At 45.7% G+C, this 17,500-nt stretch overlaps 1 protein-coding gene across 1 annotated transcript in view; it reads left to right on the plus strand.

Annotated features, from left to right (window-relative positions):
- fer1l4 (fer-1 like family member 4) overlaps positions 1–17,500 on the plus strand; it is a gene marked incomplete at its 5' end in the record, with an annotated part of 51,042 nt that overhangs the window by 10,541 nt on the left and 23,001 nt on the right. The window contains 18 exons of the mRNA XM_079510662.1: positions 66–150; positions 1,699–1,864; positions 2,200–2,380; positions 3,162–3,348; positions 3,497–3,576; positions 3,664–3,789; positions 4,532–4,607; positions 5,132–5,235; positions 5,898–6,006; positions 6,157–6,397; positions 7,249–7,381; positions 8,601–8,701; positions 9,428–9,515; positions 9,906–10,022; positions 10,899–11,051; positions 11,342–11,540; positions 16,225–16,349; positions 17,175–17,309. Coding sequence (XP_079366788.1) covers positions 66–150; positions 1,699–1,864; positions 2,200–2,380; positions 3,162–3,348; positions 3,497–3,576; positions 3,664–3,789; positions 4,532–4,607; positions 5,132–5,235; positions 5,898–6,006; positions 6,157–6,397; positions 7,249–7,381; positions 8,601–8,701; positions 9,428–9,515; positions 9,906–10,022; positions 10,899–11,051; positions 11,342–11,540; positions 16,225–16,349; positions 17,175–17,309 — 2,406 coding nt within the window. The remainder of the gene's footprint in view (positions 1–65; positions 151–1,698; positions 1,865–2,199; positions 2,381–3,161; positions 3,349–3,496; positions 3,577–3,663; positions 3,790–4,531; positions 4,608–5,131; positions 5,236–5,897; positions 6,007–6,156; positions 6,398–7,248; positions 7,382–8,600; positions 8,702–9,427; positions 9,516–9,905; positions 10,023–10,898; positions 11,052–11,341; positions 11,541–16,224; positions 16,350–17,174; positions 17,310–17,500) is intronic.

The following is a 17,500-nucleotide window of genomic DNA, read 5'->3' on the forward strand; positions in this document are numbered from 1 at the left end:
TTTATTTTATTTTGGTGGAAAGCGTGTAATGCGTGAAATGTGACTGTGATGACACTTCCTCCCAGGTGGTCCATAGGCGTACGCTGGCCTTCCTGATGACTCACATAGGAACCTTTAAGATAGACCTGGCTACAGTCTACAGCCAACCAGGTGGGTTTACCTTTAAGATAGACCTGGCTACAGTCTACAGCCAACCAGGTGGGTTTACCTTTAAGACAGACCTGGCTACAGTCTACAGCCAACCAGGTGGGTTTACCTTTAAGACAGACCTGGCTACAGTCTACAGCCAACCAGGTGGGTTTACCTTTAAGACAGACCTGGCTACAGTCTACAGTCTACAGCCAACCAGGTGGGTTTACCTTTAAGACAGACCTGGCTACAGTCTACAGCCAACCAGGTGGGTTTACCTTTAAGACAGACCTGGCTACAGTCTACAGTCTACAGCCAACCAGGTGGGTTTACCTTTAAGACAGACCTGGCTACAGTCTACAGCCAACCAGGTGGGTTTACCTTTAAGACAGACCTGGCTACAGTCTACAGCCAACCAGGTGGGTTTACCTTTAAGACAGACCTGGCTACAGTCTACAGTCTACAGCCAACCAGGTGGGTTTACCTTTAAGACAGACCTGGCTACAGTCTACAGTCTACAGCCAACCAGGTGGGTTTACCTTTAAGATATACCTGTTTACCGTCTACAGCCAACCAGGTGGGTTTACCTTTCAGATAGACCTGGCTACAGTCTACAGTCAACCAGGTGGGTTTACCTTTCAGATAGACCTGGCTACAGTCTACAGTCAACCAGGTGGGTTTACCTTTCAGATAGACCTGGCTATAGTATACAGTCTACAACCAACCAGGTGGGTTTACCTTTCAGATAGACCTGGCTATAGTCTACACTACACTCTACAGCCACAGAGAAGATTGTGCGCACATCTCAATGCCTATATTTAGACCAGGTGCTGGATGTGTCATAACCTGACTCCGCCAGATGGGGCCACAAAACGGCCTGGCCAATCAGCAGCAGCTAGAAGCTAGAAGCTGCTGCTAGAAGCTGCTGCTGATTGGCCAGGCCGTTTTGTGGCCGGGCATCAAGTCTGCCTGAGAGTTCCCAGATGGGAGCAGGAGGGGGGAACCCAGTGTACTCTCTGCTGCCCCATCTGGCGGAGTCAGGTTAGATGTGTCAGGCATCAAGGCAAACATCAAGGAAGAGGAAAAAACATCTGCACACTTATAGTTTCTAGATCTCCATGAGACTTACTTTTATTAAAGGCAAGGAATTGCAACGTTTCGACCCTAGGTCCTCATCAGACCTAGTGTCCAAATGGAGCTCTAGAAACTAGTGTGAGGATGTTTTTTCCTCTTCCTTACAGTCTACAGCCAACCAGGTGGGTTTGAACTTCAACATACAAGAGGTTGATTCAAGCAGTGGCAACGAGACCGAAACATGTTGGTAGCTTGTAGATTGGCTATTTTCAGCATGCAACCAAGTGTAAAAAGGCCCACCAAAATACATCTTTGTCAACAAAATCACCTGTAGATTTAAAACTGGACTAAACCTAAATAATTTCAGATGACTAAAATATGACTAAAACTAAAATTAATTACATTTTAAGACTATGCCTAAACTAAATCAAACTTTGCTGTCAAAATCAACACAATGATGATGATATTAATGATGCTGATTGTGTATATTTTCAGATCACAGGTTCTACCAGCGCTGGGCTCCTCTTAGTGACCCTGCAGACACCAGGTCAGGGGTCAAAGGTTATGTGAAGGCCAACCTCAGTGTGCTCATGAAGGGAGACTCACTGAGCGTGCCCAGTCTACCACCGGCCTCCTCGTCAGCCAATCAGGACATAGAGAAGTCAGTATGCCACCGCCCACCTGAAACCTCTACACTTTGGTAGAGGTTTCAGTTGCTTAGTTACCATGCCGTGACATGCCAACTCCAAATGTGACAGTAAATATTGCTCAGTTCTTGCATTGATTAGAAATTGATAATCAAAAAACAATCTTCCTCATTGACTATATTGTACAGTGAAACATAACATGTTTGCCGCTTCACCTCTCAATGAATGAACCAATGTAAAGCACTTTGAGCACTTGGAAAAGAGCGAGACTTTTACTCATGTTCTACTTAACAGTATTTTTATACAAGCCTTCTATAACAGAATATTTTATTTGGATGTCCTCCTCCAGGAACCTGCTCCTTCCTAAAGGCATGCCAGTGGAGAGGCCGTGGGCTCGGTTCAGGGTTCGAGTGTACCGGGCAGAGGGACTGCCCACCATGGGGGCGGGACTTATGGCCAGTCTGTCCAAAGTGATGGACAGGACAGTCTTCATAGACCCCTATGTGCACGTCTCCTTCTCTGGACAACAGGTACACGCACGCACGCACACGCACGCACACGCACGCACGCACACACGCACGCACGCACGCACGCACGCACGCACGCACGCACGCACGCACGCACGCACGCACGCACGCACAAGAGAAGATTTGTAACTATGTATGAAATGTACTGGAGCTTGAAGAGACTATAATTACACAGACGTACAGTACTACCCGTACACCGTTCCTCACTCCTGACGTACTGTACGCTAAAACCCTGTCTCCATCATGTCAAGTGTACATGACACGTAAGTTATGATGTCATACTGAGTGTTATCATTTGTCATATGTTTTGTATTGTAGGCGTTGCCTTGACACTTTCAGGTGGTAATGGGAAGTCTACCTGCCCCTGTTTATCTACTGGGCTGGACGAAAGACTGGACACACACACACACACACACACACACACACACACACACACACACACACACACACACACACACACACACACACACATACACACACACACACACACACACACACACTGACACACACACAACATACACTCTCCAAACACAGGGTTGAGTTGCTTGGGGATGTAGCGATCTCACTCACTCACTCACTCACTCACTCACTCACTCACTCACTCACTCACTCATTGGGCAGGGCTGGAAAGAACAGTCAATGTGTATTCATTGTCTGAAACTGCATTGGTTTCATGAACTGTATTTGTAAGACAGAAAGTGTGTGTGTGTGTGCGTGTGTGCGTGCGTGTGTGCGTGTGTACGTGCGTGCGTGCGTGCGTGTGTGCGTGTGTGTGTGTGATCAGGGGGAGACATCGGTAGCCAACTCCACCAACACCCCAGTGTGGAACGAGCAGATCTCCTTCATAGAGCCCTTCCCGCCTCTGGCTCGACGAATCAGACTGCAGATCCGAGATGACGCCCACCTTGGAGACGTCGCCGTGGCGACGCACTTCCTGGACCTGCAGCAGATCTCCGACCCCACCAGGAATGGTACAGTCTCAAAGGTCAAAGGTCGTGACTAGTGTTGAGATGTTACTAGATTATAAACCATCGACTTCATCGGGTTAATGCATGACCTTTGTCTGTCTGTCTGTCTGTCTGTCTGTCTGTCTGTCTGTCTGTCTGTCTTTTTATCCAGGTTTTAATCCGACTTTTGGACCTTGTTGGGTCAATCTCTACGGTTCACCAAAGAACTCCACACTAGGAGACGTACATCAGGTTAACAAACTACTCCTGACTACTAATATTACTAAACTATAACCACCTCTACAACCCTTTAATCAACACCTCTCCTCTCCTCCTCAGGCTCTGAATGAGGGACTAGGGGATGGAATCTTCTATCGTGGTCGAATCCTATTGGCTCTCAGTGTGGAGGTTTACTCCTCCCCCTCTGCCGTCTCGGCAGAGTCAAGCTCCGCCCCTCTGGCCAAGGTTGGTTGAAACATTTTGACATTAACCCTTTTTATCTATTTTTCTTTTGTTCTCTAGACTATGATATACAAAAAACATTTTGTCCATTCAATTTACACAAACAGTCGTTCGCTCAAAACACCCCTGGACGACACTCCACACGTCCTAGACTCTTCTCCCTTCCCTAAAACACCCTGGACAACGCTACACACGTCCTAGACTCTTCTCCCTTCCCTAAAACACCCTGGACAACACTACACATGTCCTAGACTCTTCTCCCTTCCCTAAAACACCCTGGACAACGCTACACACGTCCTAGACTCTTCTCCCTTCCCTAAAACACCCTGGACAACGCTACACACGTCCTAGACTCTTCTCCCTTCCCTAAAACACCCTGGACAATGCTCCACACGTACTATAGACTCTTCTTCCTTCCCTAAAACATCCTGGACAACGTGCTACACGTCCTAGACTGCGATCACATGTTGGGGGGGTTAGGGTTACATTAATGCCACCGGGGACATTAACAACCTGAACATGCTGGACATTGTGAGGACTACCCTGGACAGGAAGCTTGATGCTATTACGGACAACCACTCTAATCCACTTCACCTGGAAATTGTGGTTCAGCAACAGGGGGATTGATAGATTAATTCCCCCCCTGGGGACAACCAATAGACTGAGACTGTAGCCCTGCTTGCATAAAGAAAACCAAAATACTCCAAAAATATACTTAAGGTATAGTTACTGTGGTGTGCTGCAGGTTAAAGGGGCTCTGGGAAAGTTTGGCTTGAAGAACAAGAGGAGCAGCAAGGCAAAGCAGCAGGACAAACAGGAAGGTCAGTCTACACACTGTTACTGTTATAGTCCATATTCCACTGTACTGTACTGTACTGTACTGTACTGTACTGTACTGTACTGTACTGTACTGTACTGTACTGTACTGTACTGTACTGTACTGTACTGTACTGTACTGTAACACCCCAAACCATCATAATATATACCGTTGTGTGTGTGTGTGTGTTAGGCTGCGCAACAGTGACACTTGGTTGTGAAAACCAACCAAACGCTATTTTGTGCTCAGACAGACAGACAGACAGACAGACAGACAGACAGACAGACAGACAGACAGACAGACAGACCCAGCCAGGGACCAAGCTAGGCAGGGACAACATAGCTGTCTATAGGAGTGGTTGCACCACTCAAAGATGTAAAAAAACGAATTGTATTTGTACACAGACTGACCCACGTATGGACAGCCATCCTCCTACAGATGCCCCTTTATAATAATTTTGTCTTCATGAAAATAAGGTGTTTTTGATATGAATCACATGCTTTTGTTTATGTGTGGTTGCCACGGCAGCGTCTCAGGCCACCAGCAGTGCTGTAGAGGAAGCAGAAGATGTAAGTCCTGAGGTACCAGAGTCTGTTACCGTGGAGACAGAGGAGATACACCCCCTTCCTGAGGTGAGAACATCAGCATCATCTTCATCATCAGCATCAGCATCAGCATCATCATTCCCCTCATTTCAAAATTGCCCTCTGTGCCCTTGATCTGGTCTATGTTCTATGTTTTAGAACAGTGTGTTTCACGCAGTGTTCATTTTTATTTAGATTAGTCATAGTCTTTTGAATACATTTTCATTTGGTTGTAGTCATCTGCAAGGTTTTCGCTGTAATCTAGTTTTAGTCAACTTTGTCGACACAAATGTATTTTGGCAGGCCTTGATGATATTTGCATACATTTTGATCTGGTCTACAGTATATCATGTTTAAGAAGACATTGTGTTTCATGTCTTCCAGTAGCCTACATCATGTTTAAGAAGACATTGTGTTTCATGTCTTCCAGTAGCCTACATCATGTTTAAGAAGACATTGTGTTTCATGTCTTCCATGCAGTAGCCTACATCATGTTTAAGAAGACATTGTGTTTCATGTCTTCCAGTAGCCTACATCATGTTTAAGAAGACAGTGTGTTTCATGTCTTCCAGTAGCCTACATCATGTTTAAGAAGACAGTGTGTTTCATGTCTTCCAGTAGCCTACATCATGTTTAAGAAGACATTGTGTTTCATGTCTTCCAGTAGCCTACATCATGTTTAAGAAGACAGTGTGTTTCATGTCTTCCAGGGCTTTGTGGGACAGAAGGAGGAGTTTCTGCTGTTTGCCTCTTTGTTTGAGGTCACCATGTTGGACCCCTCTGTAGGGTCACGACCTCTCACCTTTGAACTCTCCATAGGTAGGCAGTCCAGTGTCAAACCAGTCTAATCCAGTTTAAGCTTGAATACCCCTATCTACAGTATTTTATTCTATATTATTTGACTACTTGCCACTAGTTGATGGGTGTCTGAACTGATCGTTTTTATCTGAACTGTTGTCTCTCTCCCAGGGAATTATGGGAAAGCAGTGGAGGTAGGGAGTAAGAAGAGTAAGAGGGAGTTGAGCAGGAGTAGAGAGGAGTTGAGCAGGAGTAGAGAGGAGCTGAGGAGGAGCAGAGAGGAGCTGAACGAGGACGCGCAGGGCTTGCTGGACTCAGAGGACGAGCTGGAGAGAGAGGAGGTGATCAACCCTGAGCCAGAAAACAGATCCATCTCCACCCCTATGAGACCCCAGCCTACTGAATATGACAGGTAACTAACTCCTCTATGAGACCACAGCCTACTGAATATGACAGGTAACTAACTCCTCTATGAGACCACAGCCTACTGAATATGACAGATAACTAACTCCTCTATGAGACCACAGCCTACTGAATATGACAGATAACTAACTCCTCTATGAGACCACAGTCTACTGAATATGACAGGTAACTAACTCCTCTATGAGACCACAGCCTACTGAATATGACAGGTAACTAACTGACTAAGTAAGTAAGTAGGTCGGAGGTTGTCGGTATCAGCCAGACATGCAGTGTTGATTTGACAGCAAAAATGTATTTTGGCATACCGTAATGGCTGATTTTACACTTGGTTGCATGCTGAAAAATTACCACTAGAACCTCTCTAACATTTTAGTCTATTTTCTATTTGTTGACAAAATTGTCAATACATTTATAGTTTTAGTCATCATAGCTTAGTTTTTATTTAGTTTTCGTCAGTGGAAAAAAGGAAGAAAATGTTTCGTCATAGTTTCAATCAACGAAATCAACACTGCTGACTACTAAGTAGATCGGAGAGGCTTATTGTCGGTATCAGCCAGAGCGTGGGAGTCTCGATCTCCCCTTTACAATGCGCTAGACCAGACCTCTGGGAGATGGACTGCTGATGTGGAGTGCAACACCTACCATCAGCTCCCAGTACTTACCGCATGACTTTCTGCACCCAGGCCGTGCTACTCATACGTTGAGGCATTTTCAGGTCGGGATACCAATTTCATCAAATCAGGAGAGAGAACTCATACAGCATATAGGATAACAAGTGAAATTGGTCTGTCTGTCTGTCTGTCTGTCTGTCTGTCTGTCTGTCTGTCTGTCTGTCTGTAGGTCTTTCAGTTGTCTCCCTCTCCAGCCTCCTGCAGTGAGACAGAAGCCCTGTCTGTTTGTGTGGAGTCAGTTTGAGGACGACAGCTTCCGTTACTTCCAGTCCAACTGGCTTCACAAGATGGCCGACAGGCTGGTAAGACAGACACTGGTCCAGTGTCAATTTTGAGAGAAAAGTTTGGTTTTAGTCGTCTTTATTTGAATGAAATCCAAAAGACTTAAATATAATTAAATTATCTTTGTCAGGTGACTAAAACATGACTAAAAGTTATACATTGCAGTACAATTTCATTTTCACATCAATATTCACATCAATGATAATACAAAACAAAGGAGAAACCTTCCCATATTGTGTGATAGACCACACGTTTAAAAGCAGTTGCAGACATTGTGTGCAGGTCTGCAATCAAAACATTGAAATTTGTCAATTGTACTACTGTCTGGTTAACGTCTGTTTGGATTACTGTATAACCCTTAATTTAGCTAAAGACCTTTTTTCTCTCTCTCTTTTCTTTTCTCTCTCTCTTTATGACCACTTGTAATTTAATTCCATTCTATGTTTTATTCATTTGTTTTTTGTTTTGTATTTCTTTCTACCTTTTATTTCCTATTTATATCTATTGCTGTATTGCTGTTGCTATTAATGTTATTGTCTTCTTTTGTATGTAGGAAACATTGAAAATCTTATAAATAAAGTTATTAAAAAATAAATACAAATAAAACATTCAAATTGACTGTATGTTATGGGAGAACAGATCTTTAGTTTAAGCTGTAGGTCAGGGGTGCCCACACATTTTTGACGTGAGATCTACTTTCAAAATAACGAGCTCAACAATTATTAATTATTAATGGATTAAGAGCGTCTGCTAAATGCCTAAATTGTAAATTGTAAATTGTAACAAGATCTACCCACTGAAAAAATTATTGTACCATTTCTGAAAATAGTTTAAATATATCATGTACCTGGGGGGGCTTTGGAATAGGGAGGGGGGTGAAATTATGACAGGCAGTTTCTGCTGTCAAAATATGACCCCCCAGTATTTAACTTAAACGCCCAATGCATTCTCAATGGCAATAGCACAAACTTTGGCATGCTACTAGTCCTACATACTTACACCTAGAAACCCCATTCAAACCTATTTAGGTTCATCTTACGGTCATGTTTGCCTGAAAAAAAATCTTTGAAATGTTTCATAGTTTTAGAAATATAGTGCTTTCAAATTTGAGAAATGTCTCTGTCTGTCTCCCCTCTCCTCTCCTCCCCCTACCACCCCCTCTGCTCCTCTGTCTCTCTCCCCTCTCCTCTCCTCCCCCAACCACCCCTCTCCTCTGTCTGTCTCCCCTCTCCTCTGTAGGACTCAGGCTTGGAGGAGGTGGACAGCATGCTGCGGAGGCCGAGGAGCAGAGTGAAGGAGAGACTGGTGGAGGTGTTGCTGGAGCTCATTGTTTCCTGCAAGTAAGACATACTGTCAACCTGTCACAATAATGAAATGGACACAACCTCCATTATATCACTAGTAGGACGGACGGGTATCGTTGGGATTTTATCGATTGGGATTCCGTTTCCCATTCTGCATATCTGTTCCACTCCCTGTAGCGATTCCCCGTTTCGGTTCCGTAATGGTTTAAAAAAGAAAAGAGGTCAAATGTTTAGATGAAAATAAATTCAAGTGTTAACTGAAGCACAAACTGTGTACATATTAGATAGAAGCAATACTGAAACCTATTGGTTTAAATTTGTTGTCCCTGTTAACTAATGTTACATCAATAGCCTAATAGTCTAGAGATGGAAAGAGGGGTCCACTCCACACGTGGATTTTGTATTGTTTTGTCCTGAACCCAAACCCACATTTCATTCCTTTCTGAATGAAATGTTTTCAAGGGGGAGTGGTTAACCAGGCTAAGATCCTATAGGGTCAAAAATGGCACACACAATAGAAATGGCATTCATGAAGTCAACTTCCTAAAATGTTGATGTATAGATGCAAACAAACATGTGTGTGTGTGTGCATGCGCGTGTGTGTGTCCGACTGTCCGTGCGTGCGTGTGTGTGTGTGTGTGTGTGTGTGTGTGTGTGTGTGTGTGTGTGTGTGTGTGTGTGTGTGTGTGTGTGTGTGTGTGTGTGTGTGTGTGTGTGTGTGTGTGTGTGTGTGTGTGTGTGTGTGTGTGTGTGTGTGTGCAGACAGTTTAATGTGCTTTCAGACAGGAAGGTGATGTCCAAACCAAACACCCTGGATAAATGCAGGAAGGACTTCATCAAGAAGAACATTGTAAGTACAATACACTGTTCATGCAGTATATCTAAACCTTGTATTTCCAAAACCATTCCTTTTTCATTATTATTAAAAACAAATAACATTTTAAAATAGGAACAATAGCCAAGCTTGTAGATCGGCTATTTTCACTTATTTTGTACGACACTCTTGTACAATGAAGCAGGGCATTAATTTATAGCAAAATATGAAAAGTTGAAAGATACCAGATGTCTGCCTGGCAACAAGTCAACAACAAGAGAGTAAGAGACACAAGTATTAGGTTTTTCTGTTTAAACTCCATCTTGTCAGCTCTGTACAGTATGTACTTGTCAGTGTAATGCAACAGTTTGCGTGTGTGCGTGTGCGTGTGTGCGTGCGTGCGTGCGTGCGTGCGTGTCTGTCCAGGTGATGGTAGCCAGACAGGCAGTGAGGACTAAGAGGCGTATCACCAGACGGACAGCAAAGCAACGATTGGTCGATGCCAGGAAGATCCTGAAGAAGCTCCGCCTACTTGCTAAAGAGGTCAGGGTTTTATTATAACATCGTCATCATCATCATCATCACCACTGTTTCTTAACATTCGGTCTGGGGAACACATGGGGTCCAACCGTCCAAATATCCATTTGGTTCCATTTGTATACTCTCAGAGTTACAGACCTGTAAGGGTCCATTTGGTTCCATTTGTACGCTGTCAGAGTTACAGACCTGTAATGGTCCATTTGGTTCCATTTGTATACTCTCAGAGTTACAGACCTGTAAGGGTCCGTTTGGTTCCATTCGCATGCTGTCAGAGTTACAGACCTGTAAGGGTCCGTTTGGAACCCTGGTATTCCTCTGACCTAACAATGAGAATCTGCAATCATCATCATCATCATATCATCAGGATTGTCATGATCATGACATGTTGTCATACAGATACAGACAAATGTCATACAAATACTTTATTCATTATTATTAATTGTGGTGTGCAGATATTATGACAAATTAGGTTATTTTTGAGGGCCTATGCCCAGCTTTGTGTGTTTGTGTGTACATCATAGCGATGATTTGATTGGCTGAGCAAATTATTGAGGATAAAAAGTGAGGACAGAAAAGTGAAGACAGAAAAGTGAAGACGGAAAAGTGAGGACGCAAATTGTGAGAATGAGATGATGTATGATGATATATGATTATAAGAGCGCCCCTCACTTCACACCGGTGTGATTGTTTTATATTCAAAGAAATTACATTAAATAATAAAAAATAAAAAAAAATAAAAGCTTGCATTGTAAATGGGCTGTTGAAAACGTGGAAACGATTATTACGAATAAGCAAAATTATTGATTATTATGTAATAATCATGAATTTAAAAAATATTATGTAATAATTAATAATAAATAATAATGATGTCACCAACAGCCTCAGAGTACCATCCCTGATGTTTTTCTATGGCTAATGAGCGGAGCAAAACGATTGGCTTACATCAGGATCCCCGCCCACTCCATCCTATTCTCATTGGTCGAGGAGCAGAGGGGGCGGGACTGTGGGAAAGTCACTACCCTCTACATGAAGGTAACACACACACACACACACACACACACACACACACACACACACACACACACACACACACACACACACACACACACACACACACACACACACACAGATCGGCTATTTTCAGCATTCAACCAAGTGTAAAATCACGATGCCATGAAGGCCCGCCAAAATATACTAAATATATACTAAAACTGAATCATTTTTTGTTCAAAAGACTAAACTAAATCAAAATGTGCTGTCAAAATCATCACTAGAGTGTGACAATGAATGGTCAAGTGGAATGTGATGGTGCTGTGTTGCAGTCCCCAGGAGGACCAGTAGGGCAGATCTTCGCCAAGCTGGAGGTGTATCTGTGGTTGGGTCTGACCAAGTACAGCAAGGAGGCGGTCACCTCCCTGCCAGAGGACTTCCTGCCCCTCTACGAGGAAGAGGATGAGGAGGGAGCCAGAGCCCTGCAGGCCGCAGGGAGGAAGAAGACCCCCAACCACCTCTCCTGCCAGGGTGAGTTTCTATAGAAGACCCCCAACCACCTCTCCTGCCAGGGTGAGTTTCTATAGAAGACCCCCAACCACCTCTCCTAACAGGGTGAGTTTCTAGAAGACCCCCAACCACCTCTCCTGCAGCCAGGGTGAGTTTCTATAGAAGACCCCCAACCACCTCTCCTGCCAGGGTGAGTTTCTATAGAAGACCCCCAACCACCTCTCCTACCAGGGTGAGTTTCTAGAAGACCCCCAACCACCTCTCCTGCCAGGGTGAGTTTCTATAGAAGACCCCCAACCACCTCTCCTACCAGGGTGAGTTTCTAGAAGACCCCCAACCACCTCTCCTGCCAGGGTGAGTTTCTATAGAAGACCCCCAACCACCTCTCCTACCAGGGTGAGTTTCTAGAAGACCCCCAACCACCTCTCCTGCCAGGGTGAGTTTCTATAGAAGACCCCCAACCACCTCTCCTACCAGGGTGAGTTTCTATAGAAGACCCCCAACCACCTCTCCTGCCAGGGTGAGTTTCTAGAAGACCCCCAACCACCTCTCCTGTCAGGGTGAGTTTCTAGAAGACCCCCAACCACCTCTCCTGCCAGGGTGAGTTTATAGAAGACCCCCAACCACCTCTCCTACCAGGGTGAGTTTCTATAGAAGACCCCCAACCACCTCTCCTGCCAGGGTGAGTTTCTAGAAGACCCCCCAACCACCTCTCCTGCAGCCAGGGTGAGTTTCTATAGAAGACCCCCAACCACCTCTCCTGCCAGAGTGAGTTTCTATAGAAGACCCCCAACCACCTCTCCTGCAGCCAGGGTGAGTTTCTATAGAATACCCCCAACCACCTCTCCTGCCAGAGTGAGTTTCTATAGAAGACCCCCAACCACCTCTCCTAACAGGGTGAGTTTCTATAGAAGACCCCCAACCACCTCTCCTGCAGCCAGGGTGAGTTTCTATAGAAGACCCCCAACCACCTCTCCTGCCAGAGTGAGTTTCTATAGAAGACCCCCAACCACCTCTCCTGCCAGGGTGAGTTTCTATAGAAGACCCCCAACCACCTCTCCTGCCAGAGTGAGTTTCTATAGAAGACCCCCAACCACCTCTCCTGCCAGAGTGAGTTTCTAGAAGACCCCCAACCACCTCTCCTGCCAGGGTGAGTTTCTAGAAGACCCCCAACCACCTCTCCTGCCAGGGTGAGTTTCTAGAAGACCCCCAACCACCTCTCCTGCCAGGGTGAGTTTCTAGAAGACCCCCAACCACCTCTCCTGCCAGGGTGAGTTTCTAGAAGACCCCCAACCACCTCTCCTGCCAGGGTGAGTTTCTAGAAGACCCCCAACCACCTCTCCTGCCAGGGTGAGTTTCTAGAAGACCCCCAACCACCTCTCCTGCCAGAGTGAGTTTCTATAGAAGACCCCCAACCACCTCTCCTACCAGGGTGAGTTTCTATAGAAGACCCCCAACCACCTCTCCTGCCAGAGTGAGTTTCTAGAAGACCCCCAACCACCTCTCCTACCAGGGTGAGTTTCTAGAAGACCCCCAACCACCTCTCCTACCAGGGTGAGTTTCTAGAAGACCCCCAACCACCTCTCCTACCAGGGTGAGTTTCTATAGAAGACCCCCAACCACCTCTCCTGCCAGAGTGAGTTTCTAGAAGACCCCCAACCACCTCTCCTACCAGGGTGAGTTTCTAGAAGACCCCCAACCACCTCTCCTGCCAGGGTGAGTTTCTAGAAGACCCCCAACCACCTCTCCTGCCAGGGTGAGTTTCTATAGAAGATCCCCAACCACCTCTCCTAACAGGGTGAGTTTCTAGAAGACCCCCAACCACCTCTCCTGCCAGGGTGAGTTTCTAGAAGACCCCCAACCACCTCTCCTGCCAGAGTGAGTTTCTAGAAGACCCCCAACCACCTCTCCTGCCAGAGTGAGTTTCTATAGAAGACCCCCAACCACCTCTTCTGCCAGAGTGAGTTTCTAGAAGACCCCCAACCACCTCTCCTGCCAGAGTGAGTTTCTATAGAAGACCCCCAACCACCTCTCCTACCAGAGTGAGTTCTAGAAGACCCCCAACCACCTCTCCTGCCAGAGTGAGTTTCTATAGAAGACCCCCAACCACCTCTCCTGCCAGAGTGAGTTTCTATAGAAGACCCCCAACCACCTCTCCTGCCAGAGTGAGTTTCTAGAAGACCCCCAACCACCTCTCCTGCCAGAGTGAGTTTCTAGAAGACCCCCAACCACCTCTCCTACCAGGGTGAGTTTCTAGAAGACCCCCAACCACCTCTCCTACCAGGGTGAGTTTCTAGAAGACCCCCAACCACCTCTCCTACCAGGGTGAGTTTCTATAGAAGACCCCCAACCACCTCTCCTGCCAGAGTGAGTTTCTAGAAGACCCCCAACCACCTCTCCTGCCATGAGGGTGAGTTTCTATAGAAGACCCCCAACCACCTCTCCTGCCAGGGTGAGTTTCTAGAAGACCCCCAACCACCTCTCCTGCCAGGGTGAGTTTCTAGAAGACCCCCAACCACCTCTCCTGCCAGGGTGAGTTTCTAGAAGACCCCCAACCACCTCTCCTGCCAGAGTGAGTTTCTAGAAGACCCCCAACCACCTCTCCTGCCAGAGTGAGTTTCTATAGAAGACCCCCAACCACCTCTCCTGCCAGGGTGAGTTTCTATAGAAGACCCCCAACCACCTCTCCTGCCAGGGTTAGTTTCTAGAAGACCCCCAACCACCTCTCCTGCCAGAGTGAGTTTCTAGAAGACCCCCAACCACCTCTCCTGCCAGGGTGAGTTTCTAGAAGACCCCCAACCACCTCTCCTGACAGGGTGAGTTTCTATAGAAGACCCCCAACCACCTCTCCTGCCAGAGTGAGTTTCTATAGAAGACCCCCAACCACCTCTCCTGCCAGGGTGTGTTTCTATAGAAGACCCCCAACCACCTCTCCTGCCAGGGTGAGTTTCTATAGAAGACCCCCAACCACCTCTCCTGCCAGGGTGAGTTTCTATAGAAGACCCCCAATCACCTCTCCTGCCAGGGTGAGTTTCTAGAAGACCCCCAACCACCTCTCCTGCCAGGGTGAGTTTCTATAGAAGACCCCCAACCACCTCTCCTGCCAGGGTGAGTTTCTATAGAAGACCCCCAACCACCTCTCCTGCCAGGGTGAGTTTCTATAGAAGACCCCCAACCACCTCTCCTGCCAGGGTGAGTTTCTATAGAAGACCCCCAACCACCTCTCCTGCCAGGGTGAGTTTCTATAGAAGACCCCCAATCACCTCTCCTGCCAGGGTGAGTTTCTAGAAGACCCCCAACCACCTCTCCTGCCAGGGTGAGTTTCTATAGAAGACCCCCAACCACCTCTCCTGCCAGGGTGAGTTTCTATAGAAGACCCCCAACCACCTCTCCTGCCAGGGTGAGTTTCTATAGAAGACCCCCAACCACCTCTCCTGCCAGAGTGAGTTTCTACTGCGGCCACTTTTACACCAGGGTGGAAAAGGTTCCGTTCTTTTTTCCCGCCTAAATTTGAACCAGTTCAGAGTGTTTCCACCGAATATGCATTGGTTTAGAACCCAAAAAAGTTGTTTCAGAAATGGAACAAAATATAGCCTACTTCTCATATTTCGTTCGATATAAACAATGGCAAATCAAGGGAAAATTATCATAATTTTTTTTAAATGAAAAGTAACTGCCATTGAATTTCCCCTATGAAATGTACACTTCCACTAGCCATATTTCCCCAGGCGGGCTCTCTACCCATTCAGCTATGCCGCCCCAAATTAATATGGTTCTGCTTAACAAGCCGGTTTGTGTCCGGTTCCAAGAATCTAGTGGTAATTATGTACATGACAGCGAGAGAGTGCGAGAGAGAGTGCGAGAGAGAGAATCATTCATCTTTCCGTTCCCACAAAATTATATAAAGAAAATGGGCATAATATTTTAGGCATTACGAGTGGTGATTAATCATGATTATTTAATGATGCTATGATTAATCTGATTGAAATTTTTAATGGTTTGACAGCCGCTATAGTGAAATGTACTGCCCTGTGTGCAGACAGCCTTATAGTTAAATGTACTGCCCTGAGCCTGGGCCATGGCTCAGGGGTCCAGGCACCTTGGCTGGTAATCCAGCCTACTGTCTGTCCCTCCATAAAATATATAAAATAAAGGCGAAAGCCACAAAAAACTGTGTGCAGACAGCCATATAGTGAAATGTACTGCCCTGTGTGCAGACAGCTCTATAGTTAAATGTACTGCCCTGTGTGCAGACAGCTCTATAGTTAAATGTACTGTCCTAGCCCTAGTTAAATGTATGTATTGTCCTGTGTGCAGACAGCCCTATAGTTAAATGTACTGTCCTGTGTGCAGACAGCCCTATATTAAATGTACTGTCCTAGCCCTAGTTAAATGTATGTACTGTCCTGTGTGCAGACAGCCCTATATTAAATGTACTGTCCTAGCCCTAGTTAAATGTATGTACTGTCCTGTGTGCAGACAGCCCTATAGTTAAATGTACTGTCCTGTGTGCAGACAGCCCTATAATAAATGTACTGTCCTAGCCCTAGTTAAATGTATGTACTGTCCTGTGTGCAGACAGCCCTATATTAAATGTACTGTCCTAGCCCTAGTTAAATATATTTACTGTCCTGTGTGCAGACAGCCCTATAGTTAAATGTACTGTCCTAGCTCTAGTTAAATGTATGTACTGTCCTGTGTGCAGACAGCAGATACTTCCAGCTGCGGTGTCATCTGTACCAGGGGCGGAGCCTCGTGGCTGCTGACGACAACGGCCTGTCAGACCCTTTCGCCAAGGTGCTCTTCTCCACGCAGTGCCAGGTCACACGGGTACGAATGCTATCATGAGTGTTTTAAGTGTATTCATGAGTTATCTAACTATAAATGCACCAAGTCTGTACGTCTGTATGTCTGTACGTCTGTAATCGAGAACCGTTCGCCCCACCGACTTCAAATTCGACACACACGTTCCACACCCCCACAGGGAGTGCAGTGCCCGGTGTCGAGTCGGTCGGACCCACGGTTGTCCAGAACCGCCACAAAAGGCCTCTGCCGGGCCACAAAAGGCCTCTGCCCGGTCGTGACATACTGTATCTCAGTGGGAAAGATTTACATATTTTTCATAAATGTAAAGGTGCTAGTATCAATGTAATTCAGGGCTACCTTGGATGAAAAAGTTGCTTAGAGGGGTGACCTGAGCTAAAAGAATTTGAGAACCTCTGATCTAAAATATGTCATTATGTGTTATATTGTATGTTATGTGTTATATTTTTATAACTTATGAGTGAAGGATAGTAACAAAGTACATTTATTTGAATATTGTAAGTAGATTTTTCGAGCTTCTGTACTTGAGTGTTTGTATGTTTGCCTTTTGGAGACTTTGTTTGGATGACTGTAACTCCTTCATTTCAAAGACAAATAGTGTACTTTTTAATCGACTACAAATATAGCAATAGAAAAAGAAACAAAACTTTGTATACTACTTCTGCCTGACCATGCCTGTATTGTTCAGCCGGAGCTCATTCACATGCGTGTGCATCATTCGTGCATGAGACAATTTAGCCCGTTAGTACTTTGCTACTCCTTTAACACATTGACTATACGTCAGTATACTATACGTATAATATACATCATTTGTATGTTTCTGTTGCTTAGGTGCTTAACGAGACACTGTCTCCGGCCTGGTGTGAGTGCTTGCTGTTTGACAGAATTCTACTGGAGGGGAAGAAGGAGGAGCTTAGAGAAGACCCGCCCCTTGTCATTGTCAGCATCTACGACTACGATAGCATGGTAACGTCCCATTAGCGTGGTAACAGCTGTATTGTTCTGCCAGTAACGTCCCATTAGTGTGGTAACAGCTGTATTGTTCTGCCAGTAACGTCCCATTAGCGTGGTAACAGCTGTATTGTTCTGCCAGTAACGTCCCATTAGCGTGGTAACAGCTGTATTGTTCTGCCAGTAACGTCCCATTAGCGTGGTAA

Source organism: Electrona antarctica, assembly GCF_951216825.1.
Source record: "Electrona antarctica genome assembly, chromosome: 9".
Classification (NCBI taxonomy): Eukaryota; Metazoa; Chordata; class Actinopteri; order Myctophiformes; family Myctophidae; genus Electrona; species Electrona antarctica.